This window comes from Glycine soja, chromosome 2 (genome assembly GCF_004193775.1).
Source record: "Glycine soja cultivar W05 chromosome 2, ASM419377v2, whole genome shotgun sequence".
NCBI lineage: Eukaryota > Viridiplantae > Streptophyta > Magnoliopsida > Fabales > Fabaceae > Glycine > Glycine soja.
In genome coordinates this window covers 16,592,409-16,620,334 of record NC_041003.1, presented here as the reverse complement: position 1 = coordinate 16,620,334, position 27,926 = coordinate 16,592,409, and the positions used below count along the sequence as shown (strand labels likewise).

The 27,926-nt window shown below is 33.9% G+C and overlaps 3 protein-coding genes and 1 pseudogene across 4 annotated transcripts; all 4 read left to right on the top strand.

The window, feature by feature from the left end:
- The first annotated feature begins 1,960 nt into the window (after positions 1-1,960).
- On the top strand, positions 1,961-2,654 carry LOC114371245 (annotated as a pseudogene).
- A 6,333-nt stretch (positions 2,655-8,987) lies between these two features.
- LOC114373225 lies at positions 8,988-11,732 on the top strand. Its single transcript, XM_028330746.1, has 3 exons — positions 8,988-9,497; positions 9,594-9,995; positions 10,071-11,732. The coding sequence occupies exons 1-3, from the start codon at positions 8,988-8,990 to the stop codon at positions 11,730-11,732; spliced, it is 2,574 nt and encodes an 857-aa protein (XP_028186547.1).
- A 3,389-nt stretch (positions 11,733-15,121) lies between these two features.
- Positions 15,122-22,594, top strand: LOC114390933 (protein ALP1-like). Of its 2 annotated transcripts, none has more exons than XM_028351875.1 (5): positions 15,122-15,333; positions 17,351-17,393; positions 21,253-21,648; positions 21,719-22,249; positions 22,402-22,594. In XM_028351875.1, the coding sequence occupies exons 3-4, from the start codon at positions 21,277-21,279 to the stop codon at positions 22,241-22,243; spliced, it is 897 nt and encodes a 298-aa protein (XP_028207676.1). In that variant the 5' UTR covers positions 15,122-15,333; positions 17,351-17,393; positions 21,253-21,276; the 3' UTR covers positions 22,244-22,249; positions 22,402-22,594. The 2 variants fall into 2 exon arrangements, with proteins under 2 accessions (XP_028207676.1, XP_028207667.1); XM_028351866.1 differs by lacking the exons at positions 21,253-21,648; positions 21,719-22,249; positions 22,402-22,594 and adding exons at positions 19,635-20,175; positions 20,254-20,479; positions 20,562-21,159.
- A 2,041-nt stretch (positions 22,595-24,635) lies between these two features.
- LOC114373215 lies at positions 24,636-26,734 on the top strand. The gene is made up of 2 exons (XM_028330738.1): positions 24,636-25,492; positions 26,506-26,734. Exons 1-2 carry the CDS (start codon positions 24,636-24,638, stop codon positions 26,732-26,734), a joined length of 1,086 nt encoding a protein of 361 aa, XP_028186539.1.
- Positions 26,735-27,926: the final 1,192 nt, after the last annotated feature.

Below are 27,926 nucleotides of genomic sequence, written 5' to 3'. Positions count from 1 at the left end.
TGTGAGTTGCCATATAGGAAATTGGAAAGGAGGATTGGTGCCATCCCTTGAAGAATTTGAGTCAAGAAGCAAGGGGCCAACCACCTTAAGAGCTATTGGACTAAGAAGCACTCCAAATTCAATGAAACACCAAAGAGAGAACAGCCACAAACATTGAGGACTTTTTTTGTAACTTTGTAATTGGCAATTTACTTACCTTCATTGCTTTCAAATTTTGCAACAAAAAGGCCTTTCATTGGAAGTGTGTTGGGAGCCTCCAATATGTTACCACACTTCCATTTGTGTGTAATAATTTTAGGCAATTTTTTCCCTTAGGATAGTGAGTGTTTTGTTCGGAACCTTAAATGTGGTCATCCAAACACTCTTAGGATCCGCCTAGTTTACATTTCTTGCACTTAATTTCTTGTTTACTTTCATAGATTATTTTCTTTACTAGTCACGCCTAGTTTATCTTGTTATTGATTAATACTTTCTTCTTGCTTATCACGCTTATCTTGAGTTCTTTTCAACCCTAGCTTTTACATTTTTGCAAACCTCCAACAAGAAAGAACCACAACTTAGGAACCAACATGAGTCATCATTCATCTAGTGTTAATGATGAGGGTATTAGTCATAAGGACCCTCTATCTAGAATCTTAGATGAGTTCAGTTCCCTCATGTTATGGAAAGAAAAACTTGAAAAAAAATAAAAAGGAAAAGAAAGGGTAGAAATAAATCAAGATGAGAGGGAACAAATAAGGAAAGAAGAAAGAAGGAAAATACTAAAAGAATTAAGAAAAGAAAAACATGCCTCCTATAGTAGTCATGACCCTTGCAAGAACCTAAGTGAAGAACTTCGTGACTATTATGAAGGAAGGTATAGGTCACATCTTAGACCTCACTCCCATAGGATAGAAAAGGAAAGAAAGCCTCAAGAGGCTAACATTAACCTTCCATACTTCCATGGAAAGGACAATGTAGAGGCTTACTTAGATTGGGAAATAAGGGTAGAGCAACAAGTTAAAAAGAAGTCTACTTCAAAATCTTATGGCCCTCTCTCTTATCCAAAGAAAGACCAAGGTTAAGGCATCTTAGGGGTGGCACCTTCTAAGCCCAAAGATGATAAGGGGAAGACAATAGAAAAGGAACCCCCTAAGGCTAGTATGCAATAGAAGACTAGCTCTATAAAGTGCTTTAAATATCTTGGAAGAAGACACATTACTTCTCATTGCCCCACCAAGAAAACCATGATTATGAGAGGCCAAAGCATTTATAGTAGCCAAGATGAGGTTACTACTTCACCTTCCTCTAGTGAAAGTGAAGAAGCAAAAAGGGAAGAATCTAGTGAAGAAATCTATCCCAAGAAGAAGGACAACCTTTAATGGTTAAGGAGGAGTGTAAGGAGGTAAGTGTCTCCTCCAAGAGGTTAGCTAAGAAGGAAAGTCATTTTGCAATAAAGACAAATATTAAAGAAACTTCCCCTCTTAGATAACCTCCACATCTTCTCCTTTGTAAAAAGATACTTGTTAGCATTGACACACCTCTTGGGCTTGAGATTATTCCTCAAGTAAAGGAGATGTTGGATGAGGGTTTGGTTCATAAGAGCTCAAATCCTTGTGCTTTGTTGGTGCCCAAAATAGGTGTTATGAGGATCCAAATCCCTATGATAGGTGGTATGATGAATATGTTGAGTGGTGCAATCTGCTTTTGTAAATTTTGAAAGCGTATTTTCAATGTTTTTATTTCTTGAAAGCAGAAAACAAGAAGTCAAATCAAACATGTTTTCAGAATTCAAATATTTTGAAAATGAAAACAGTTTTTAGAAAATGAAAATAGAAAATAGAAATGCAAACCAAACACATCTTTAAGTACCAATTTCCAATCCATGCACGCCCCAAAGGCACGGACCAAATTTGTAGAACTTAGTCTCACACAAACACAGTAACTTAACAACCAAAACCCTCTCCTAATTCCTCAACCAATGGCCACCGCAGCGTCGCCCCCGGCCCCAACTCTAGCCTCGGGGCCCACCGCAACCCTACCGGAAACCACCCTTCTCTTTGCTCGCATCCACCTCGCCACCCTCTCCGACGTCCCCCACATCCACAAGCTCATCCATCAGATGGTCATCTTCAAGCCCCTCACCCACCTCTTCTCCGCCACCGAGTCCTCCCTCTCCTCCACACTCTTCACCTCCCCACCTTTCCAATCCTTCACCATCCTCCTTCTAGAAGCCTCCCCTACTCCCTTCCCCTTCACAACCCCCAACAAAAACACTGACACCCCGCCACCAAGCTCATTCACCTCGCCAACCCCATCAAAGATCACAAGAGGGACATTTTCTAAACCGACGGCGATGACGTTATTGTTGTTGGGTTTGTGTTGTTTTTTTCTAACTATTTGACTTCTCTCAGGAAGCCGGGGTTTTACGTGGAGGGCCTGTTTGTAAGGGAGTGTTACAGGAGGAAGGGGTTTGGGAGAATGCTACTATCTGCGGTGACGAAACAAGCTGTGAAGATGGGGTATGGAAGGGTTGATTGGGTTGTTCTCGATTGGAATGTGAATACGATTAGGTTTGATGAAGAGATGGGTGCTGAGGTCTTGAATGAATGGAGGGGTTGCAGGTTGACTGGGGAGGCTCTTCAGGTTTATGGAGGTGCTGATTAGAAATTATTAAAAATGTTTTTCCCTTTAAATCACAGGTATCATCCAACTTGTTTGAACCAGTATGATCACTATAAGTAATAAAACTTTTCCATCATGTATATAGCAGAGATGCGTACCTAGGATTCAAACTCAACACCTCTAGAAATGTTTTTTTTTTATAATAATGGGAATTTGGGTTTGGGAGAACTAGTCAATTAGGGATGGTTTTAAGGTTTTAGAGTAAATTGTGAGTGTTAACATTTTGGTATCTATCTGGTTTGAAATTATTATAGGACTTGTCGATTTAATTGGATTTTGCTGTTCTGTTTATTATGTTTTATTATTGTGTGTGCTAATGTTTCAATTGTTAGTACATATGTGGACTTGGTTAGTCTTAATTTTTGGATAAGATAAATGATATAGGGATACTTTTTACATCTATACTTTTTGATAAATGATATATGGACACTTTTTACATCTATACTTGTTTTGTGGTATATGATTGTAAGGAATATCTTCAATTCTCATAAAAATTACATCATTTTGGATAAGATAAATGATATATGGACACTAATTACATTTACACGGTTTTTTTTTCCGGTATGTATACGATTGTAAGGAATATCTTCAATTGTTGACAATGAATAATTTTATTTTGGAGATTTGAAGGCATTTATAAGCAGGTTGTCCATAGCATAGAAACAAAATTTGTTCAACATAGTAGAGAACCACGAATTGGCACGAACTAATTCGCGGTTCGTTATCGGGAAGCCCAAATTCGTGCTTGAATTCGTAAAGCTGAAGAGCCAAAAGAATGGGAACAGTGAGACATTTTGTTTGGTAAGGAAAAGTGTAGCCATGGAAAGATGGAGAATGCTAAGATTTAGATGAGAAAGATTGTGAGCGGTTGGACTTTGTGCATATGGAAGAAAAACCGATGGCTGGCATAGGGAAACGAAAAAGAAGAAAGGAGAAATCAAAATTGGGAACAATTGGAGTTTTTTAGATATCGGGATGTTGAAAATTAACGAAGGCGTGACCGCGTGCTGACGAAGAAGTGAAGGCCACGACAGGAATTGCAGAGGAACGATCGATACATCATACATGGTGGAGTGAATAAAAAGGGGACAAAATCTAGGACAGAAGAATTAGAAATTGGAAGAAAAAATTCATGTTCTTCTTGCTTTGATTTTGTTTTTTTGTTATTTTGGGAATTGAAAGAAATATATGAAAATATGAATATTGATATATGTGGGCATTCATGAAGCAGGTACGACAATGGGGAAAGGGAACGGATGCAAAACAACTTTTTTAAGAAAAAAAAAAACCAGTGTAGGCAAATAATATGATACTCCAACACTTATCCCAGAAAAAACATATTCTACGGGTGAAATTACTTTCCCACCGTGAATGACAAGACAAATTTACTGTAGGAGACCACTTTTAAAAAGTATTTATGGATTGGAGTTCCTTTTGAAAAAAATTGTAGGGGGTGGATGCTGTCAGTGGCATCAGCGAGATAGCTGGTGCCGCCAATAATTGTGACGAGACAAAATAGAAACAAAATTAATTTATATATTATTTCCTAGATAGTACCACCAATGCCTTAAGCGAGACCGCCTGATGGACAACCCGCCAATGGCGGGACATGCATTGAGAAAACAGGTGAGTATATTTAAAAATAATATACCTCTTCATGCTGGCTGGGTTCTATAAAAGGATTAGTTTTCCATATCCCTATATATAATTTTCAATGTATACCCTCTTGCGCGTGGCCCCGTCATTACACCTCACATCGATTTTATCCAATGGCTATAGCCATCCTTATCTCGGCAGAATAATAATAACCTGTGAATTCCCGTATCCACACTTAATTTAATATATATAGACACACATGTTGAGTCAGACTATAAATCAGATGAGTTATAACTTAGAGTTTGCAGCTTTTAGTTGACCAATTATGGTAATTATAAAGTATTGATTCGAGTCAAATTTATCTTAGGTTGGCTCAATTCATTGTAAAAAAATTCATATTAATTTCTCCACAAGTTTATTTTTACTTATAAAAAACTTACTTAATTTTTCTTTCTTATTTAATTCCTTTGTATATTTATAGAAACTTTTATTTAAATAGTTCTTAAAACCCATTTGAATAATTATGCACTTAAAATTAGTTTTGATTATAAGTTTCTAAACAACATTCTCTATGAATCAATAGTGTAATATCCATTTACAAACAAAAATTATATTAATTTAAATTTACACATATTTTGAAAAAAATAATCATGATAATTGAAAATCAATTTCGTATTGATATATTTAAGATTTAGATATATTTTTTATCTTTTAAATTTGAGTAACTTTTAATTTGGCTTTTTAAATTTAAATTTATTTTAAGAAAAATATTTTTTGAAATTGAGAAACTAAAAAAAATAATTTAAATTTAGAAGATGAAACAAAAATAATCTAAATTGAAGGAATAAAAACAAAATTAAAGCCCATATTTAAACACGCACTTTCTTCTTTTGGCCACATGAACACTGCACAAAGCTTCTTGTCCTCAACCCACGTCACCTTCTCTTTCGTCCAGGCAACGCTCATCATCCCCTGTTTTCTCAATCTTACTCATCATTGCATGTCCCGCCATTTGCATTGGCGGGTTGTCCATCAGGCGGTCTCGCTTAAGGCATTGGCGGCACCAGCTAGGAAATAATATATAAATTAATTTTGTTTTTATTTTGTCTCGTCATAGGTGGCACCGGCTATCTCGCTGATGCCACTCGCGGCATCCACCATCTCGTTGATGCCACTCGCGACATTCACCACAAATCAGACCCCCCTGCAATTTCTTTCAAAAGAGACCCCAATCCGTAAATACTTTTTAAAAGTGGCCCCCTATAATAAATTTACCGTGAAGGACATGACCTAGTCCCCCAAGATAGTAGTAGCGTCTTTATTTCTACTCTTTTTTTTTTCATAAAGTCTTTTTTTTTTTAGATTTGATAACATTTGTAGGTAGGTTGCTCTCTCTCCTCTCCTCACCATGTTCTCTCTGAACAATAGAGTTAGATTTGAACTCCAGGTTACCTATTGAAGGAATTCGAATTCATCAGAAACCATTTGTTAGTTCTAAAATTGAGTATTTGTGTGTTAAAAGATATTTGTAAAGAATCAATGTGAAGTTGCCTCGTGTGTTTTTTTTTTTTTTTATCAAGAGAATCTTCGATCGAATGTTCTGGTGAGATTAGAATGTAGAGTCATGGTACTTGACCATAGGTGCTGATTATTCATTCTTTTTTCTACTTGAGAATTTGAATTTTGAGTTCGACAAATTTTTAGTGTTTTGGAATGTTGCTTTCGGCTTTCAGCAGGAGCCTATCATTTTAGATGGATTTTGCCTTTTCTTTATAGCTGATATTCATGTTGTAATGTTCTTTATGATTGGTCCATGATGTGAAAGGTTGGTTGATTGTCATTCCGAAACCTGGGTTATCATTACTGATACAATGTTGTTGTGAAATAAAAATGCAGAGTAGCCCCAAATCTGCTCCTTTTTTTCTTTCTTTACCGAATTTCACTTCAGTGTTGTTTAAGCATCCATAAAACATATCTGGTGAGTGATACACGCTGGTCCATATTAGATCTTAAATCGAAGAAAAAACATTAGTCTAGTGTGGCTTAAGTGATATTTATTTAGTAGCCAAATTAATAAATTTATTTGAAATTTTTTTAATTCTACGGAGTAATGTGATAAATATACATCTAGTTCAGGAAGAAAGGATTATGGATGTGCTTTATGGAGGGAATGGTCCCGATTGTTCGAAAATTTATAAATGACAACATACAATTTTTTTTAAGAATTTGTACTTTTCATATGAAATTTACATTTTTTCATTTTTTAATTAAAAAAATTCTTTTATTTTAATTTTTTCCCTCTAAATCAAATACATCTCATGTGTTTCGAGTAGTATCATTTCCCCCCTTTTGTTTTATCCTTTTTCGCATTTTTAAAACTTTCTTCAGTGTGAAGCAAGAAATTTGAAAAGACCGATTAATATCAAAACTCGAAAAGACACTAATTGAAGTGGTGGTGGCCAATTTCTGGAGGCCACTACACTTTGGAAGCATATGAGGTTTATCAAGAACAAATAGGTTGTTTAAACTTTAAAGAACCGCTTTCAGGTGTCTCTTTGAAGATAGAAATGTCACTTGAAGTGGTTACCAATAAGTTATATGAAGACGTTTGATAGCATTAGATTAATGTATTTAAAAATATCATTGTACACGTGTCAGAATTATATAATTCATCCGTTAGTATTAAAAGTATATAAATAAGACCTTTGATTGCCAATTTTAAGAGGTTCAAGCACAATCACTTGATTCCTCAAACACCGACAACACCTACAATCAAAATTGGCTATGAGTTCACTAGATTATCGTATATCTATTCAATTCTCACCTTTTACAAATTCATGTATTTTTACTTTACTGCATCTTTTTAAACCCTCTACTCTTTCAATCCCATTTCTATTTACCATTGAAGTTGGTATCGAAATATAATAATTATCGAAATTGATTTTATAATTGAAAATAGTATTAGAAAATTAACTTACAAATTGTAACACAAACTTTTATATAATACTAGGATAATTATCTATGAATATCTTTATTGAAATCACTATTATTATATGTATCAAGTATTAGATAATTCTCTGACAAATTAAAAATTATGAACTTATTTATTTGATTAAAAAGAACTCGCGATCGAGAATGAATTTTATATCTCACATTTAAATATTATTTTTCAATAAAAAATTTTAGTGAAAATTACTTGATTGATTTGAAATATATTCCTTTTGAAAAGTATAATTTTCAATTGATCCAATAAAGACATGTGAATGGATAAAAAAATTTATTTTTAATTTAAAAAAGTATAAAACCAAAAAAATAATTAAAGGAATAAAAGATATTTTAATCTTATTATGTAATTATTAAAATCAACAAAATGTATAAGTGATGATCAAGAATACCCATATCAATGGGGACAAGATCAGGACGTGTATGTCATTCTCCGCCGCGTCTCCATCAAATGTAACAATCCCCATTGTTCACTATAAATCTGCAATATAAGCCCCACCACATATACCGCACCCGACTAACACAAAATGCATAAAAATGAAATATTTTCACTCAACAGAAGCTAATATTGTTCACACTATACTATTCCCATTGTTAACTTCAAATCTTCAAAGCAAGCCTTACATACCACAACTCCCCACTAACACAAAATTACATAAAAGATAAATATTTGCACCCGACAGAAAACCATCATTGATGACATTATGCTATTGCTTTTTAAGCAATTGATGACTAATGAGTAAATTTTCATACCAAAGAGATATAAATTCATGCTTTTGTTGGGGAAGTACTCGTAAACTAATATTCTTTCTTCTCCGTCGATACAAAAACCAAGTAGTCTCACTAAGTTAGTGTGTTGAAGTTTGTCAATTAGCACTGTTTCATTTTTGAACTCTATGAAACCCTGTACAGAGAGAAAGTCTCTTTATAGCTATTTCTTTTTAACTTGGTAGTTTTCCCTTTTATAAAAGAGGAAGAAGAAACGAAAATTACTCACTACATAATGTTGCATTTGTGCAAAATCTGATATTTTTAGATTCAGTTCATTATTCGTGCCCTTTTTTAATAAAAGTATATTCATCTTAAAAAAACAAACTGAAAAATATTTAGTGTCTCTTTATTGTTATTGCATGTAAACAGTATTAATAGTTTTCATTTCACAAGATATTGATTTAATACATGTTGGAGATTATAGATATGGGATATAATATTGTATAATTCGTATGATTATTGAATTTACAATTAATATAAAAAAATTATTAACGATAGATGATACGAATGATATGAATAGTAGAGCAAGGGTGCAGGCAGCAAGGCCCAAAAGGCAAAGTATCACGCCCATGCATCTGAAGGATTACGTGACTACATAAGAAGCTGATAAGCATGCAAGTTAGTAGGAAGCACTAGAATATTCTAGAAGGAATAATCATGTAGTAGGTGCTTGCTGTTAGGTCGTTAGATTCTGTTGTAACTGCCATTTAGTGCCTATAAAATGTACACACCAACTTGGTGAACGCAAGAAGAAAAGAAATAGAACTTCCATTCTCTTCCTAGACCTAGCTCTCTCTCTCTCTCCCTCTTGCTTCATTCTCGGAGGTTTGCTTGGGCCTCGAATACCATGCACTACCATTGGTGCTTTCATTGCCCTTGTCGTGGTTGAAGCTACTCGTTCGAAACCAAATACTGATCGTTGGGAAGAGGCGTTCGCGCGACTCTTGTCTTCGATGTCTTCCAAAATTGATGAGCTTCTGCATCGTATGACTCAATTGGAAATAGCTCATATGCCATCGCGAGCACCGTCACTGGCCACAGGTACGACGGTCACAAACCCTAATTACCGTATGAAGCTTGAAGTTCCGCGTTTTGATGGCTCTGATCCAGAGGGATGGATATTCAAGATTACGCAGTTCTTCGAATATCATTCAACGCCAGATCATGAACGGCTAACCATAGCTTCTTTTTACATGGAAGGATCAACGTTAGCTTGGTTCCAATGGATGCATCGGAGTGGTCAACTGTCATTGTGGTCCGCTTTTTTGCATGCCATTCATGCACGATTCTCATCTTCCACATATGAAGATCCAACAGGATTACTTTGTAAGTTGACGCAGCAATCCACGGTCTCGGCGTACCTTTCGGAATTTGAAGCTCTGGCAAACCGCATCATCGGGCTGTCAGCACCATTTGTGCTAAGCTGCTTTGTAGCAAGACTGAACCCAGCGATTCAGCGAGAGGTGCAAGTGATGCAGCCTCATTCACTAGTTTAGGCGATCTCCTTTGCCAGGTTACATGAGGAGAAGATGCTGGATGGGCGATGACCTGCTGCGAAGGGAGCTCCAAATCCGTCTTATGGCCCTCCTTCCCGAGTCACACCGCTAGTAGTCTCCAAACCAGTTGAGTCTCTCTTGCTTCCTTCACCAGCGAAACCCCCGCCAACCACCATTCCTTTCAAACATCTCTCCCCAACTGAATTAGCGATTAGGAGGGAAAATGGATTATGTTTTAATTGTGATGAAAAGTACACAAGGGGGCATAAGTGCACCCCGTCCTTGTTCCTGTTTGTCACAGAAGACGATGAGTACCTACAGGACTCGGAGTCCACCCCAGAGTCGCCACCATCATCGCATCCAGCCTCGCAGGAAATATCTCTTGCTCAGATCAGTCTTCATGCACTTTTAGGTCAAGGAGCCCCTGAAACCTTACGAGTTACAGGCGTCATCGGAAACCACCGTGTGCGCATCCTCATTGATGGAGGAAGCACACATAACTTTTTGTAGCAGGAGTTGGTTACAAAATTGAGTTTGCAGCCACAAACAACTTTAACCCTTCGTGTTACAGTAGGGAATGGTGAGGAGCTACAATGCAACCAGGTTTGCCACGAGGTTTCGGTACACATTCAAGCACACACCTTCTTGGTTGACTTCCATGTTCTTCCAATTTGTGGGGCTGATGTGGTACTAGGAGTGCAGTGGCTCAAGTCGTTAGGACCTATCCTCACGGATTACACAACTCTAACTATGAAATTCATTTCTAATGATAAGTTGATTGAACTCAAGGGGGATTGTGATATGAGTATTGATCAAATTTCTCCGTCACAGTTACGACGCCTTGTAAACACAGGTAGCACTAGTACCTTCTTCCATATTCAGCTTGACCCACACACACCTGAACCCTTACCTTTGACACACTCAATACTAGTAATCCACACCTTACTCACCAAATACTCTTCCCTCTTTCATCCATTATCAAACCTTACTCCATCACGAGCCACAAACCACTCCATCAACCTTATCCCTAATGCAACACCAGTAAATGTAAGACCCTACCGATACCCATACTTTCAAAAACAAGAGATTGAAAGACAAGTGGCCTCGATGCTTCGTAGTGGTCACATACAACACAGCTCCAGTCCCTTTTCATCACCGGTTTTATTAGTGAAGAAACGTGATGGGACGTGGAGATTTTGCATAGACTACAGGGCATTGAATGCTATCATGGTGCATGACTGTTTTCCTATGCCTACGGTGGATGAGTCATTAGATGAATTGGGAGGCGGAACTTGGTTTTCCAAGCTCGATCTAATGCAAGGATATCATCAGATCTTTATGAAAGAATTCGATATAAGAAAAACACTCTTCCACACTCACCACGACCACTATGAGTTTCGAGTAATGCCTTTTGGACTTTGCAACGAACCTTCTTCGTTTCAAGCAACGATGAACCGCTTGTTCCAACCGCATCTACACAGATACATCATCGTCTTCTTCGATGACATCTTGATTTACAGTCGCTCCTTCAACGATCACTTGGAACACTTGGAGATTGCATTCCAAGTCTTAAAGGAAGGAGAGTTCACACTCAAATTTTCTAAATGCTCCTTTGCCCAGAAACAAATTGAATACCTAGGTCATGTTGTCTCCGGCGAAGGGGTTCAACCATTATTGGACAAGGTGCGAACCATCCAACAGTGGCCACAACCACGCATGACACGAGCCCTCCGTGGGTTCCTCGGCCTTGCTGGCTTTTATCGAAGATTTATAAGGAGCTACGCTACTTTGGCAGCACCACTTTCAAGCCTGCTAACCAAGGAAGAGTTCCATTGGACCCTTGAAGCTGACGTTGCCTTCAACAAATTGAAGCATGCTATGACACATTCTCCATTCTTAGCACTTCCTGACTTCACAAAACCTTTCATGGTCGAGACAGAAGCCTTGGGTTCGGGTATGGGTGCGGTGTTGTCCCAAGGAAGACATCTGATAGCTTTTTTTAGCAAACAGTTTTGTCCCAGGTTACTCACCTCTTCCACTTATGTTCGTGATCTCGTTGCGATCACCACTGCTGTTAGAAAATGGAGACAGTATCTTTTAGGGCACCACTTTATAATCCTGACTAATCATAGAAGCTTGAAAGAATTGACGAGCCAGGCCATTCAAACATCGGAGGAACACCATATTTGGCACGATTGTTAGGATTCGATTACTTTATCCAATATCGAATAGGAAAACCAAATGTGGTTACGAACGTGTTGTCGCGGTGCTCAGAGTTACCCAGTGCTTCATGTTTCATCCTCTCAATGCCACATTTTGTGTTTCTTGAAGATCTCTATAAGGAGTTGCAGTCGCATAACGACTTCATCACTTTAAGGGAGAAGATCCAGGCGAACCCCGCAGATTACCCTGATCACGTGTTAACACCCAATTTTGTTTTGCATCGAGGGCGCATCTGGCTACCTTCAGACTGCACCTTCATCAAGGCTTTGCTCACGAAATTTCATCAAACACCAACAGGGGGTCATATGGGTTTTCGAAAAACCTTGAATCGAATAGTGGAAAACTTCACATGGCAGATGATGAGTAATGACATTCGCAAGTTTATGGCCCAATACGTAGATTGTCAATTAGTGAAGTACGAACCTGCCAAACCTCAAGGTTTATTATGTCCGCTACCAGTCCCAGCATAGCCATGGGAGGATCTCTCCATGGACTTTATCGTGGGACTTCCGGCGTATCGAGGCAACACCTGTATTCTTGTAATTGTTGATCATTTTTCAAAAGGACTACACCTCGGTATGCTTCCTTCCTGTCACACATCACAAACTGTTGCTTGGCTTTTCATGGAACTCGTAGGAAAACTCTACGGCATGCCTAGGAGTATTATCTCTGATCGGGATCCGCTATTCATTAGCAAATTTTGGCAAGCCTTGTTTTGCTTGAGTGGCACTAAAATTAGAATGAGCTTCGCGTACCATCCTCAAACAAATGGTCAAACAGAGGTGGCAAATAGGATCATTGAAAATAGTACTTAAGAACTTTCGTTCACCGTACACCAAATTCATGAGGTCGATTTTTGTTATGGGCTGAGTGGTCATATAACACTTCGACCCACTCGTCCACGGGAATGACACCATTTGAAGTCACATTTTGCCACAAAACTCCCACCTTCCCTCAGTATGTGACGGGCACAACCACGGTGGACACTGTGGATGATTTACTCAGTCAACGAGAGACCGTATCGTCAGACCACAGCTTCAGGTGCATTTCATTCTAAACTCGCAAGGCATTTCTATGGACCATTTCGAGTCATTGAGAAAATGGGACCCGTGGCTTATAAGCTGGCATTACCGGAACACTCAAGAATCCACCCAATGTTCCATTGTTCAAATTTAAAACCCTTTCGAGGTTCGGCCTCCTCAGAAGCAGTGGCGGAGCTTCCTCAGTTGGCCATGGACAATCAACCTGTCTCCACGCCATTAGCTATTTTAGCTCATAAAACTATTCCTTCAGAGTCAGGATCGAAACATCTCGTGTTAGTTCAGTGGAAAGGCCTTCATCCGGACGAAACATTTTGGGAAGAATGGACAGCTCTCCAAGCATTGCATCACCTTGAGGACAAGGTGTTGTTTGAAGGTCGCGGGAATGATACTAATGATACGAATAGTATAGCAGGGGTGCAGGCAGCAAGGCCCAAAAGGCAAAGCATCACGCCCATGCATCTGAAGGATTACGTGATAAGCATGCAAGTTAGTAGGAAGCACTAGAATATTCTAGAAGGAATAATCATGTAGTAGGTGCTTGTTGTTAAGCCGTTAGAATATGTTGTAACTGCCATTTAGTGGCTATAAAATGTACACACCAACTTGGTGAATGCAAGAAGAAAAGAAATAGAACTTCCATTCTCTTCATAGACCTAGCTCTCTCTCCCTCTTGCTTCGTTCTCAGAGGTTTGCTTGGGCCTCGAATATCAGGCACTACCAATAGAATTACCTACAGATAATCTGTCAATAATGCAGTTAATGAAGTCTAGTAGTTACCAACAAATCCTGTCATAAAAAAGTTATCAATGAATAGTCCGTTGGTAAAATAGATACTAAATTCCAGGTAATTACTAACAGATAATTACTGACGGGTGTTTCGTTAGAAATTACTGACAAATTTAAAATTACTAAGGATTATTTTTTCTAATGAACATTTGTTTGTCAGAAAGTCTTAATTACGGATGGATTTTTTTTGTTACCGATGGAATTTGGCCGTTGGCAATATTGCTTTTTCTTGTAGTAGGTGCAAGGATGAAGGTACCTCATAGCCAACTATGGTGTCACAATAGTCATCACCAAAGAAGAAGAAAAATTGTTAGGTGAGGAGTGGTTTGTGATGCAACCACACCAAACAATAACAACAATGGAGTTGCCAGAGAAGAAAAGCAGCAGTGGTGAAGGTGTTTGGGAGGTTTGCCAATTAGGTTGAAAAAGTTTGGAAGCACGAGAAGGAGGAGAAGAAAGGTATTGAGAGCATGAAATAGAAATGATGAAAGGTTTAGAAGGGTATCAAGTATACAAAGAAGGGTATCCTTGTTCTAACCAAGCTTTAGATATCCAAGCATAAGCTTTAGAAGATAAATATCATAAGCTAGATTTGTTTGTCTAGAAAAGTCCATTGTCAATTGGAGTGTTACTTTTTAATCTTCCTTCTAGTGACCAAATGATCCACTTCCATAAGCAAGCTGCTTACTAAAATTCCTTTAGGTTGAAGAGGTTGGAAGTAACTCTTGTTATAGAGTGAACCAATATTAAACTCCATGTGCTTTCTCTCTCTCATCCTTCATTCTTTTAGTTTGCGGACAACCTTTGCAAAATAATTTTAAATGTTAGAAAACCTTCTTATTGTGAAAAGTATTCAAAAATACACATACAATTCAACCACTTCTTGTATGTTCTCTTTGTGTTTCATGTGGCTACCACATTAGTCTGGCATTATTACTTATTAATTTTTTAGTTATGTCAAGACATTTTGTGACAGTTCTTTTGACGCTAGTTATAAATTATTTGACTGAAGCATTAAACAAGCATTAAATAATTTTATAGCGATTTAAAATTTTTGATGATTTTAAATCCTAAAAATAATTTGACTAAATACATAGTATAATAATTGAATAAATATTTAAATTAATATAAATGACAAAAATATATGTTTTATAAGATAGAAAAAATAATTTACTGTAATTTATATTTATGTGAAATCTTCAAATATGTGTTTTATTTATCTTAAATATTTTTTTAGATTAAATTAAAATATAAGAAAGATTAAAAAAAGAAATATTTTTTTTGAACTTACTAGCTTAAATTGGTTTTGTGCACCAATTTGACTCGTTATCACTTACATTGTGTTTGGATGGAGCAATTAGAGTGAGTAAAGTATTTTAACCGAGCTATTAAAATGCTTCTTATATTTTAATCTGTTTGGATAAAGTATTTTAGAAGTAATTAAAATGTCATCATTTTTTTAAAGTATTTTAATAGACTAAATTAGAAGAATTTTAAATTCTCACAAAAACCACAGGAATTAAAATTCCCCATCCCTCTCTTCCACTATCAGCCACTCACTCACGCATCAAAGCTCTCTTCCGCTTTTCCCCTCTCAGCCACTCTCTCTTCCCCTCTCAGCCACTCTGTCACGCTCTTCCCCTCTCAGCCACTCTCTCACGTTCTTCCCCTCTCAGCCACACTCTCTTCCCCTCTCAATCACTCTCTCACGTTCTTATCCTCTCTGCCACTCTCTCACACTGTAGACGCAAGTAAGTTTCCTTTGCGATTTCGATCCACATTCTTGTTGTGTCAAGCGTATTCATTTTTTTCGTTAATTTGTGATTTATTTTTTATTTAGTTGTTTGATTTCATTGGTTTTGTACTCTGGGTACTCATTGTTTAATTCCGTTGCTCATTGTTTGATTTCGTTAATTTGTACTGTGGGTATTTTTGCAAATTTGTTAGGAACAGACCTTGCACTCTAGGTGCTTGTGTTTATTCTTCAATGAGAACTTTGGTTTCTTCACTTTGTGTTTATTCTTCAATGACAACTTTCTTTTCATAATATGTTTTTCTGAGATAGGGTTTTGGTTTGTAAATTTTTTGGATTAATTGAAGGGTTTCAATTGTGTGGTTAGAGTTCCAATTACGGTGTATTGTTTGCTATTTTGATTTTGATTGATATGCTCTTGCATTGTAATGTTTGATTCTATTCACCTCCATTCATCTTAAACAAAACTTGAATTCCTTAGACAGTATACTCTAGTATAAGAATAGCTATGTACATGAATCTGAAAAATAATTCTATTCACCTCCATTCAGTGGTGTTAAGACGTTGAGCAACAAAGGAATCTTTAAGTTCATCCACTGTGGAGGAGCGTGCTGGAAGGTTTAGAATTGCAAGGGTTCTATTTGCTGTTAAGCTATCCCTTCTTCCTAATTGAACTGATCATGATGGACCTCCTCCCTGTAAATAGATACATTTGAACAACCTTAAGTGGATATCAAATAACACACACAAAAAATAGTGGATATTTTTAGCTAAACAGAAATTAAATTTTAAGTTATTTATTTGCCTGGAAGAAAACTACAATTTCTGTTTATGGGATACCATATAGTTGAGTATACCTATGATATATATATATATATATATATATATAATTTTTTCAATATAGCGCAAATATTTTGCGTATGGATTGTAATTAACATATGACCAGGATTTCTCTCTCTAACACAGAAGTCAAACTATGCTACTCTTTTCCTTTTTAGTTGATTTTATTATTTTTCCAGAAAAGAAGTTATGGAATAAACGTTTTACACGAAACAGGTTGTACATGCAACTACGTTTACCCCGTATACCTCAATAATTGACTATTAGAAGTCTTAATAGTGGGGTTGTGTATATTTGGGTAGTTTTCATGTTGGAATCTGTAGCAACTAGCAATTATTTTTCAGATTCATGTACATAGTTATTCTTATACTAGAGTATACTGTCTAAGGAACTAGGATCATCCTTAATCTCCTTATAAAGTAATTAAAACGGGTTCTTGCAGAGTATACTTGTTTGTTGTTTTTTTTTCTGCTGGTCTATTTGAATGTCTGGCATGCTTTGGTACTTAGTATAATTTATTCAACCTTGAGTAGAGTCTGTGATATCTGAGATCTCATTACTAAATGTGATATGTGCAACTGGCATATTCACTCAATGTTTGAACTCATTCTAGGAATATGGATGAAGGGAAGATTATGTTCTAAGAATCTGTTTGGTATCCCCTTAAAAGTGAAGTGAGAATTTCAGGAAGAGTTTTTATATACAATTTTTATATATAAAATCATATCTACTTTCATTTTTAAAGACCCTTACCTCTGACCCCAAGAAGTATCAATTAGGAAGGTGAGGTTGCAGGTTCTTGATTAGTTTGAGTGCTAGTTGTTGTTCATTAGAAGAATCAAGAGGTTTAGTTGAAATGGAAAGGGAAGAAAACATCATTAAATATGGTGATTGTCATAACAACAAATTTAAATTTCTATTTATTTTGAGGAGTGATCCATAGCAGATTTTTAATAGTTCAAAGTAGGAAAATGAGTCTGCCTAGCTCGGATATACACACATGCATGTGATGAGACACACACGAGTGAGATTCATGTGCATGTCTAACTTAGCATTAATCATTCAATTATTCCTTTTTTTCACCACATCCATATTTTTCTGATGGCATTATATATGATTGAAATTCTTGTTCTATATATGTCAAATTTTTTTATACAATTTATTTTATACTACAGAGATCTATTCAACCTCTCTGGATGCCTACTGGAACCTGCAACTGTGAGTGTCTCTCTTTTCTTGTGTCTTAAAGATTTATGTTTCTGGTCTTTTTGGAGCAATCTTCTTTACTATTTTGTTACTGATAATCTAATCAGTGTTGAAAATTGTTCATTTACAGCAGATATTTTGTTGTGATTCCTCTGCATTTTGCCAATATTTTTTTTTTTGAGTGACAATGACATTGATGAGTTTTGAATCTAGAAATTATCCAAACTTATTATCACTGGACCAATATCCCACCTCGAGAAACTTAAAATCTAGTACACATTTAACAATAAACAATATGCTCTCATCTTTAGTTGTGCTTTGATCTCATACACAATCTTATCTCTTTCTAGGATAACTGCTTCTATTCCTACTTTTTATCTAATAAAAGGGTATTTCTCTCAAATCCCCATGCATTGGTTTAAGAGGTTTTATTTAGGTGAAAGAGAAATCTAGAATAAAATTTTAAACTTAATGTGTCTTCCAAAGTAACAAGAATCTCTTTGCTTGCAAAAGTGTACTGTGATAGTAGAGTATTGACTGAAAAGTCTGAAATCAGTATAAGAATATTTAATCATTGTCTTAGTCTCACTTTTTTTTTCACCCTCATCTTCATATCTGTTGAAAAAAGTTTTTGGTTCTGATCTTTGTCTAGTAATTTGAAACTTTTGAGAAAGAAACATTTTACTCGGTCTTATTGTCAATTCTCCTAAAAGAAAACGATTTCATTTTTCTTTTGTATTTCCTTCAAAGCATCATTGTTTAGAGTTCACTGGTCTCCAACCAGTAGGATAAATTCCAAGGTCTAAACAAACATTTCTTGACATTCACCTCTTTATTTGTTTCTACCCTTGACCATATATTTCTACTAGTGTTATACTAGTATTCTTTATAACGCTTTACATAATATTATTTCTTTCTCACCCTTTTTTCTTTTAGTTATAAAAAGTTATACAAATTTGTTGTATAAGTACACTTTCTCCTAAAGTTTGCTGCGGCTTTAACTATTCATTGACATGTAATTAAATCATCCGCAAAACTCTGCCACTTTTCATGTTCTTTGGCTATTTTGGTGGGGAATCCATCCAAATACAAACATCTTCTAGAAACCATGTTGTTGCTTTTATGCTCCTCCACCAAGTATAGCTAAGGGGGTGTGTGTGTCCCTCTTTATTATGTTACAAACGATTCAAGGGGAAATATCTTGCCTTCAAAGTCTTGTTCTTGCCTACTAAGGAGTCATGATTCTGAATTAGTCTCTAGTCTCCACCACCTTTGTTTTGCAATAACTACTTTCTTCTTGTGATTCCTGACCTCTGACCTCTGGAAATTATAGATTCTTCTTTACTATATGATATTTTAAATTTAATCCAATGGTATGAATAGGTATGCTATTCATATGTAATGATTTTAGAGGACAGTGCGTAGTGCTCTTAGTGTACATTAAATAATTTCTCCTTTTAGAGGCAGCCCTTAACAAGAACAACTAGATTTTAGTGAAAGAATGAAACATAATGATAATGCGTTTAGTGAAATGTAAATTAGGTTCAACGTTGAAAATGTTTCAACGTTTTTATAAGTTAAACATAATGATAAGTGTACCAACTTTTATAATAGTCACCTTAAAATTGATATCTATTATGATTTTTAATTAGTTGATAACATAAAAAAATTACACTTACGAAACATAAAAATTAAACTTAATTAGCTGATAGCATAGAAGTCTTTACTCTTTACTTAAGTTGATGTACACTAACTAATAATGTGTAAACACATTAAGAAACCATGTCTCAATATCAATACTGGATTATAACAAAAGATATAATAGAAAGTAAGTACAGTGAAAATGCCCCTAGCATAGCAATCCATACGAGTTATTTAAACCATGTAGGCTGTTTTATTAAATCCCATATTTATGTAGCTAGTGCACATAAAATGCCATAAAATCGTACTGGAAGGTGATATTCTACTGTTAAAGATCCGTTATCGCTTTCACTTCTCCAATTATCTTTGAAAAGGCAACAAAAGCTGGAGAATTAATTAAAGAAAAAAAACTTCTTTTTTTCTTGTGTATATATAGTTAAGAGACATTTCTTGTCATCCAATTTATATTCTGCTAAAGTTAACCTCTAGGCTCTTGCTTGTGACAGCCTAATGTAGAAAAATATGGGCATTAAAATTTAGAGCTTATTTACATCTTTTCCGTACATATTTGTTTTAAATCTCAAAATATTATCTTATATCATTATCATGCAGTTTGGATTGAGAAGAAATGGATCCTAGCATAGTTGACACTGCAATGACTTCAAGAAAACGTAAAAGAGAAGAGTATAAGAAGATAATCTTATTAGCTGCTGCTTGTGTTGTTCATATGGTCATTGGTGTAGTGACATGGTATCATAATAATTATTTTGTTAAGGAACCAACCCGTAATTGGGAACTAGAACGTCACAGCTTCCTTAATCGTCTTTATAGAGGAACAAATAAAGATTGCATTGAACAATTGAGGCTTAGTAAAAATGCATTTTTTAACCTTTGTAGAATTTTACAAGAAAAAGGTGGATTAGTAAGAACAAGAAATGTTCCAACAACTGAAGCAGTAGCAATGTTTTTACATATCCTTGCTCACAACCTAAAGTATAGGGTAGTGCAATTTAGTTATTGTAGATCTAAAGAAACCATAAGCAGGCAATTCAATGATGTCTTGAGAGCGGTAATGAAAGTGAGCAAAGACTATTTGAATTTTCAACCCTGTACTTTAGAAGGTGCGGAAGCAAACAAGTGGAGATGGTTTGAGGTAAGTTTATCAATTGTTAGGAGAGATTAGTTAATTATAAAATTTTCTTAGAATCTAAAGAAATTGTCTTGTTTGTAGAGATGTATTGGAGCACTTGATGGGACTCATATTCCAGTTACAGTTTCTCCTGATGAGAGACCTAGATATCATAATAGAAAGGGTGATGTCTCTACAAATGTGTTAGCTGCTTGTGGTCCAGATTTAAGGTTTATTTATGTGTTACCTGGGTGGGAAGGGTCTGCAGGAGATTCTCGAGTATTACGAGATGCATTACGTCGTCAAAACAAACTTGAAATTCCAACTGGTAATATTTCTTAGAAATAATTTTTTTTGTTTTTTATTTTTGGTCTAGTTTAAGTCTATGTTTGTTATTTTAAACATTGTAGGTAAGTATTTTCTTGTGGATGCGGGATATACCAATGGTTCGGGATTTTTAGCACCATATCGAGGGACTAGATATCATCTCAATGAATGGATTGTAAACACCCCTCAAAGTTACAAGGAGTTATTTAATCTTCGTCATGCAAGTGCCCGAAATGCAATAGAAAGGTCATTTGGGATCTTGAAAAAAAGATGGAGTATATTAAGAACGCCTTCATTTTTTGATCTAAAGACACAAATAAGAATTATCAATGCTTGTTTTGTGTTACACAATTTCATAAGAGACGAACAACAAACTGATCAACTTTTAGAAGTTCAAGACTTAGAATTCTTATCTGTTGTTGATGAAGAGTTAGTCCATCAATGAAGGGAAGGAGTTCAAAATAATGTCATAGATGATATCACAACTATTCAGGCCACCGAGGAATGGACAAGATTTCGAGATACATTAGCTATGAATATGTTTGCTAACCATCAAGTTAGGAGAAACTTTGCTTAGGGACAATTTTTTTTAAATGTAATTTGCTATTGCAGACAAACTTTGTGTGCTTTGTTACTATTGTACTTTTCGATTGAAGATAGACTTTTATGTACTTTGCTATTGCATAAAAACTTTGCTTGAAATATTTTCTATAATTGTGCAGTGGACTAGTCAAATGAATAAAGTAGGTTATATCTAATATTTGTTATATGCAGGTTGAATAAGTGACATTAACTTCAATGGAGTCATCTAATGAAAAAATGACGGACAAAAGAAAAGTTTTAGGAAAAAATAATGAGGAAACAAGAAGTTATTTTACATGGAATTTGGAAATGGAACGTGTATTGGCTGATGTACTTAGAGATCAAAGGAATTTGAGCAACAAGGGTGACGGAGGTTGGAAGAGGTCAGCATTGAATGCTGCAGCCGCAGTGTTGTCTACAAGCTTCAATGTTAATGTCACATCAGATAATGTCAAAAACCGTATCAAATTATGGAGATCGTGGTATGGTATTGTAAGTGACATCCTTGGACAGAGTGGATTTGATTGGGATGGCACTAAGCACATGATCACAGTTGAGAATGAAAATGTTTGGAATGAATATTGCACTGTAAGTATTCTTTAATATGTTTCTATTTGTTATTCAAAGTAGATTGGATTTGACTTCTTTTTTTTTTCAGTCGCATAAATCGGCTAAACCGTTTCAATTCAAGGTGCTTCAAAATTGGGATGATATAGTGGATTTGTGTGCTAAAGATAGAGCCACCGGTCATGGAGCTGAAACTGCTATGGATGTTGATGAAGCGATGAGTAGAGAAACAAATGAAGTGGAATTCATGGGGTTAGGTGCTACTGCCATAGATTTAGAAGAACCAAGCTCTAATACAAAAGGAAAAAGACAAGGTTCCACTTCTTCTGGCACACATCCTCACAAGAGAAAGATGGGAGAAAAAGAAGGAATAGCAGCTTCTTTGGATAAAATGGCCAACTCTTTTAACCGAATGGTAGACAAAATGGATGGTAAAGTTGATGATGAAGATATTCAAGAAGTATTACGTGAGGCAGCTTTGATACCAGATCTTAATAGACAACAATGGGCTAAAGCTATTAAATGGTTCGCTGATGATCCAAAGCAGTTAGCTATTGTGAAAGCCCTTCCAATTCACCAAAAGACAGATTATGTTTTAACACATCTTGGAGAATGAAACTTGGTGAGTAACCTTTTGTCTACATTTCCCATTTCAACTTTTAAATTATAAATTTGTGTTTTTTTTATGCCTAACTGAGCTCATATTTTCACTATAGTTATTTGTCTTTCCTCTTGTGACTTATATTATCTTGTTTCTTCTCCCCTAAATGACAGCATTGCGACCTTTTACACTTGATGATGAATGAAGATTAAGGAATGAAGAACATTGTTTTTTTTTTTAATTTGGACCTTGTAATTCTTGTTTAAGATCTTTGTTTGAAACTTGATTAATTAGGACCTTGTAATGCTTGTGTTGATTCGTGTTTATGCGTTGGTGAGTTATTAACAATTTGAATTTTCTTCCTGTACGAACAATGAAATTAATATCATTTGAATTTTGTGCGAGATAATTGTCCTTAAATTACATAATTATTTAATTTTAATATGTTTTTTTTAAATTATTGCAAGACTAGGTAATTAATTTTTTTAACAAGAATAAAGAATTACATATCATTCATCTTTTAATTTTACAATATTGTTTAATCCAATTTTTTTTTTGTGTTACTACAAGAATATTGTATAAGATTTAAAATTGTTTAGCATTAAAATTATTTTGATTATTTAATTATTAAATATTTAAAAAATTTATTATTATATATTTTATAACATTAAATTTATTTTAAATATTTAACTATTTAAAAAATGACTCATGTTTATTTTCATTCAATATTAAAATTTTAATTTTTAAATAAATATTTAAAAATGAAAATTTGAATTTCATTGAAATTGAATTACTTTGTCCAAACAAGGAAATTAAAATACAAGAAATTGAATTGCATCATCCAAACAAAATATTTACAAAATAAAAGGAATTTAAAATGAAGGCAATCAAAATGCTATGAATTTGAATTTCCTAGAAATCTTTAAATTCCCCATCCAAACACAAAGTTATAGAATTTGAAATACTTCATTTTTCGAGGTTAACAAACTAGTCACCAAACTAGATCCAAGTTGACACGATTGAACTGTCCAATTTTATCTATGCTTAAACACAATGATTATTCATATAATTATTACTATATATAAGTTTTTTTCCTATTATTATTGTTTAGTGTGAAATTACTATTATCATGAAATAAAAATTTGGAAATTTTGAAAAAGAAATAAATCATTAAATGAAAATGATACTATATAATAATATGGAAAATAAATTTTGAATATTTTTATTTATTTAAATTAAAATACTTAAATAAAATATAACTCATATAGTAAATCTATATATAATTCACTTTCAAAGAACCAAAAGTATTTTTTTCCGCTTACTTATTTTTTTATATTTTCAACTTATTCTTGACATTTCCTCTTCAAATTTTGATATAATATAACTAATATTTTAACTAGCATATTGACTATTTTACTAATTCAAGTTGAATCATGTAAGAAAGTGTTCTTTCTCTAAACTTTTAACGTCTATATTTGAACTCATTCTCTTATTTAATATTTGTACAATTTATAATAATAATAATAATAATAATAATAATAATAATAGTAGTAGTAAATAAATAAATAAATAAATTTATATTATTGTAACTATTATTCTTCTTATTGTTGTTGTAAAATAAATATTTTCATTAAATACACAATGTAAGATTTTATGAGGAAATGATTTATTAAAAGAAAATGATAATATATAATAATATGGAAATTATTTTTTAATGTTCTATTTATTTAATAAAACTATTTATTAAAATAATGCATTTGGTAAATCTAATTTATCTTAATCAGTTAATAAAATATTTTTTGTTTGAACATAAAATATAAATGATACAAAAATACAAAAGACCATTAATGTGTTCTATAAAAGTAATTTTGTCAAAGTAACAAAAGTTGAATATGGGATGGTTAGCACTAACTTGGTTGCATTTATATATTTATTCTTTCTAAATAATCAATTAATATATGTATTTGGGAAATAAATTAAATTAAGATGATTGCAATTACATTTTATTGGAATAATTTTATGGGCTGATATCGTTTCATCACCTGTCTTGACATATTCAACATTTTGTTGTAAATCTATAAAATTACATATATAAAGCATTATTTGAATAGTTTACACAATTGTTAACACGATAAAAAAATAAATAATCAAAAAAGAAAAAATATTTATTCATTGCTTATAATACACCCTGAATATGGTGAACTATCATACATAGAAAATTTACATTCATATCAATTGCTCCATATATGGAAAGACAATGCGAAGCGGTGAAAGTCGGTTCATTTTCCCATCAAATTCCTTCCAAAGAAAAATTGGCACCTCTTCATATTTTTAAATTAAACATCACACAGCTTATAAATAATAGTTAATTTTCATATATTTTCTTAATCATCGTCATCATCTAAGAATGAATTCCTGCTTTCCATCCCCAGATCTAGGTACCAATGTGATTGTGACTAGAGAACAATACTTTAATTTCCACAACATTGATCGTCAACTCTTTGCTCGTTTTGTGGTGGTATTAGGACGTGACACTAGTCAATCCGCACATGTCATGGCCTTCATCATGTGGCTTGAAAAGCAGTGCAAGGATAAGAAAATGATGAAGAACATGCTCCAATGGCCTGACACCATGCTTGATAGCCTTGCAGATGAGGCCATGTTGGTTTTGAATTGTATTGAGAGTCATCAATTCCCTTATGATGATGTTGTTAACGATGAGAGCTTGCCTTTGATCAAAAGTATCATGCAAAAAAATGTTGTCTCCTTGAAATACTTTTATGTTAATCATGTGATTATCATTGGAGCAGTCACCAGGTTACTCAACAATATTTGTGTAAAAGCCTTCACCGACATAGTGCAAAAAGTGCAATATATGAAAGAGCAGAACTTACAAATTGCAAATATTTACGAAGTTGGTCCTTGTGTGAAACAAGTGGTATGTTATACTCCAATGCCTAGTGCTAATATTATATCCCATCAGGTTGCAATACTAACACCACTATGGGGAGAAGGGAGTTTGGTCTCTTGGGAGACCAATAACAATATCAATCCTCCTGCAGAGGCTTATGATGTTGCAAACCAAATAGAGCTTAATCAAAATTTCAATGAGGTCTTGGCCATGTTGAATCAGACTAGTATTACTACTGGTACTAATGATGAAAAAAAGGAGGTGCAGGTGCCGATAGATGATAGGATTATCTTTATGACATTCTCTAAAGGGTACCCAATTTCGGAGCCTGAAGTCCGAGATTTCATCACAAGGTACATACTTTTATTTACTTGAAAACAATATATCTATCTGCTTAGATTCAATGATTTATTAGAGTTAATTAAATTTGGTTGGCCTTGTTTTCAACTTTGAATTGATAAATGTGTCATATTATGTTTTTTACTATTTTTTTTTTTTTTTACTTTGCTCTATGTTATTGGTTTGGTTAATTAGCATAAAATGGTACCTATGTGTCATCTTATTAAACCAAAATAGTTATTAGTATTCGTTGATTTTCATATGAAAAATCTTGAAAATGTTAATGCAACCCACTCATATTTTTGGTCGAAATAGAGACTATTATCAACTTTTTATTTAGCTTTTGTTTAGTGAAATACAAACACATGTTTTTCTTATTGATTCTTGTGGTAATTATTTTGTAATAAATACACTTGTGTTTTTATATATACAGTAGCTCCCTTGAGTTTTATTTGTTTAATGAGAAAAGTTTATGTCTGATCAATCAAAACCCCAATAATGTCATGATAGTATAAACACATAGTTTTGACTGTAAGCTTTTGTAAAATTCTTCTATTTTATTTTACTTTATAGCATACAATTGAAGATTGTTATGTATGTTTACCATTAAAATAATATTAGCAATAACACATGGCATTAAATTGCCAACCAATATTTGGATTTGACAAAATGAGATTTATACTAACTAACACAATGAAGAAGGCTTTGTACTAAAGGAAATAATCGAAAGGGTCAAATAATAAGGTTGGAACCAAAGTGCAAACTGAATTTAATCCTTCATTAATCTACCACTGCAAAATCATTTTTTTGTGTTACATTATGTTTTGGTTGACTAAATATATTTTTCCCTCCAGCAAAAAATTATATGGAGATAATTTTGTAAGCAATATCATATTTCATTACATTTTGATTATGAATTTCTCTTCAAATTTTGTTCATCGTGTATCATGAGTATTTCTTTTCTCGTTGTTTTTTTTTTCATTTCTATTTATCTATCTACTTCAATTCATTTTTTTTTATCAAATAGAAGGTATGGAGATATCATTGAAGCATTTTGTATGCAAGATGTGGTTCCTCCAGAGCAACCATTGTATGCTCGTTTAGTAATCCGTGCTGAGGCCATACATATAATTGATCATTTCCTTGAGAGCTCAAACAAAGTGAAACTCTCAATCAATGGGAAGCATGCTTGGGCTAGAAAATATTTTCGCAAAGGTAACAAATCACTGAAGGAAAAATCCCCAATGACTTCTTGAGCACCTTCACCAACTTCGGTAAGGCCGTCTTATTGATGATCAATTTCCTTTTCCAGAGATGGGTTATGTTGCTTCAATTATGACAATGTTAAGGTTATGTTGTTAGCCTTGATCAAGCTTTGAGTTTCAAAGGTTAGACAAATAACATCTATGTTATAAATATTTGTTATTATCTTTTGTGAACTTTTTAGGTCATTAAACTTAATGTTTAGAAGTCCTTGGATTCAAATAGTTATTAAGTTTTGTTACTTTTAATTTTTTTGATTACTTGTGATTTGAACCTTTTTTTAAAATATATGCATACTTATATGTGTTATTTTAGTCTTAGTGGATACAGAAAATATTATGGTTTTGATTTATGCATATGTATATTTGTGTCTTGTAACATTTCCGTGAGTGTTATAATGCGATATGCTTAATACAAGTGAAGTATGCATGCTTAGCATGCCATAGTGTACGAAACAACGACTTACGTACCTTCACATACACAGACATATCCTACGTGACATAAAACATTCAATAACAAAGATCAGTTGGTATTCATACACCTCACACATGAAATTAAATTATGCAATCGCTTACTTGATTTTGAGGCAAAAAGCATAAGCAAAAACAATGATATATAAATGAAACTTGAATATATCGAAGCTATATATTGAGATTTTGTGTCAAGTAGCTTTAGAAGATTGCAAGTCTTATTTATGTTATGATTAACAAGTGTTGATATTAAAAATTAAAAATAAGTTTAAATATATTTTTAGTTTTTAATATTTTTTTTCTCTAGTCTCTCTTTAATTTTAATATATTTTTATTTTTTAAAAGAAATTTAATAACTATGCACAATTAATCTAAAAAAATCATATAGTCAATCAATAAAAAATTATTAATGAAGAGACTATAATTTACACTATAATTTATTTTCTCTTTTAAAAAATACAGAATGGTGTACTTTTAGTAGGGACTAAAAGTTTGTGGTTTTACAATTTCTAAGGAAAAAGAATGACTAAAATTTAAATGAAGAGTAGTTTAAAAAATTATCTATATCTATCTACAATCTATCTATAATTTATAATCTGTCTTTAATATCATATAAAGTTGTAGTCTGAGAGAAAAAAAAATGATAGCCACTATTTCCTGCCCAAAGTAAGGGCAATACTGACTATTTCGTATACACAATTAAATATGGTAACTT

What these genes read in the sequence shown, in the direction of transcription:
- LOC114373215 (XM_028330738.1), top strand. Translation starts at nt 24,636, where the DNA reads ATGAATTCCTGCTTTCCATCCCCAGATCTAGGTACCAATGTGATTGTG. An exon ending in GTCCGAGATTTCATCACAAG is followed by an intron (nt 25,493 to 26,505) that starts GTACATACTTTT and finishes TTTATCAAATAG; the next exon opens with AAGGTATGGAGATATCATTG.
- LOC114390933 (XM_028351866.1), top strand. Translation starts at nt 19,651, where the DNA reads ATGGATCCTAGCATAGTTGACACTGCAATGACTTCAAGAAAACGTAAA. An exon ending in ACAAGTGGAGATGGTTTGAG is followed by an intron (nt 20,176 to 20,253) that starts GTAAGTTTATCA and finishes TCTTGTTTGTAG; the next exon opens with AGATGTATTGGAGCACTTGA. An exon ending in CAAACTTGAAATTCCAACTG is followed by an intron (nt 20,480 to 20,561) that starts GTAATATTTCTT and finishes TAAACATTGTAG; the next exon opens with GTAAGTATTTTCTTGTGGAT.
- LOC114373225 (XM_028330746.1), top strand. Translation starts at nt 8,988, where the DNA reads ATGTCTTCCAAAATTGATGAGCTTCTGCATCGTATGACTCAATTGGAA. An exon ending in ACCCAGCGATTCAGCGAGAG is followed by an intron (nt 9,498 to 9,593) that starts GTGCAAGTGATG and finishes CCTGCTGCGAAG; the next exon opens with GGAGCTCCAAATCCGTCTTA. An exon ending in GCGTCATCGGAAACCACCGT is followed by an intron (nt 9,996 to 10,070) that starts GTGCGCATCCTC and finishes TTGAGTTTGCAG; the next exon opens with CCACAAACAACTTTAACCCT.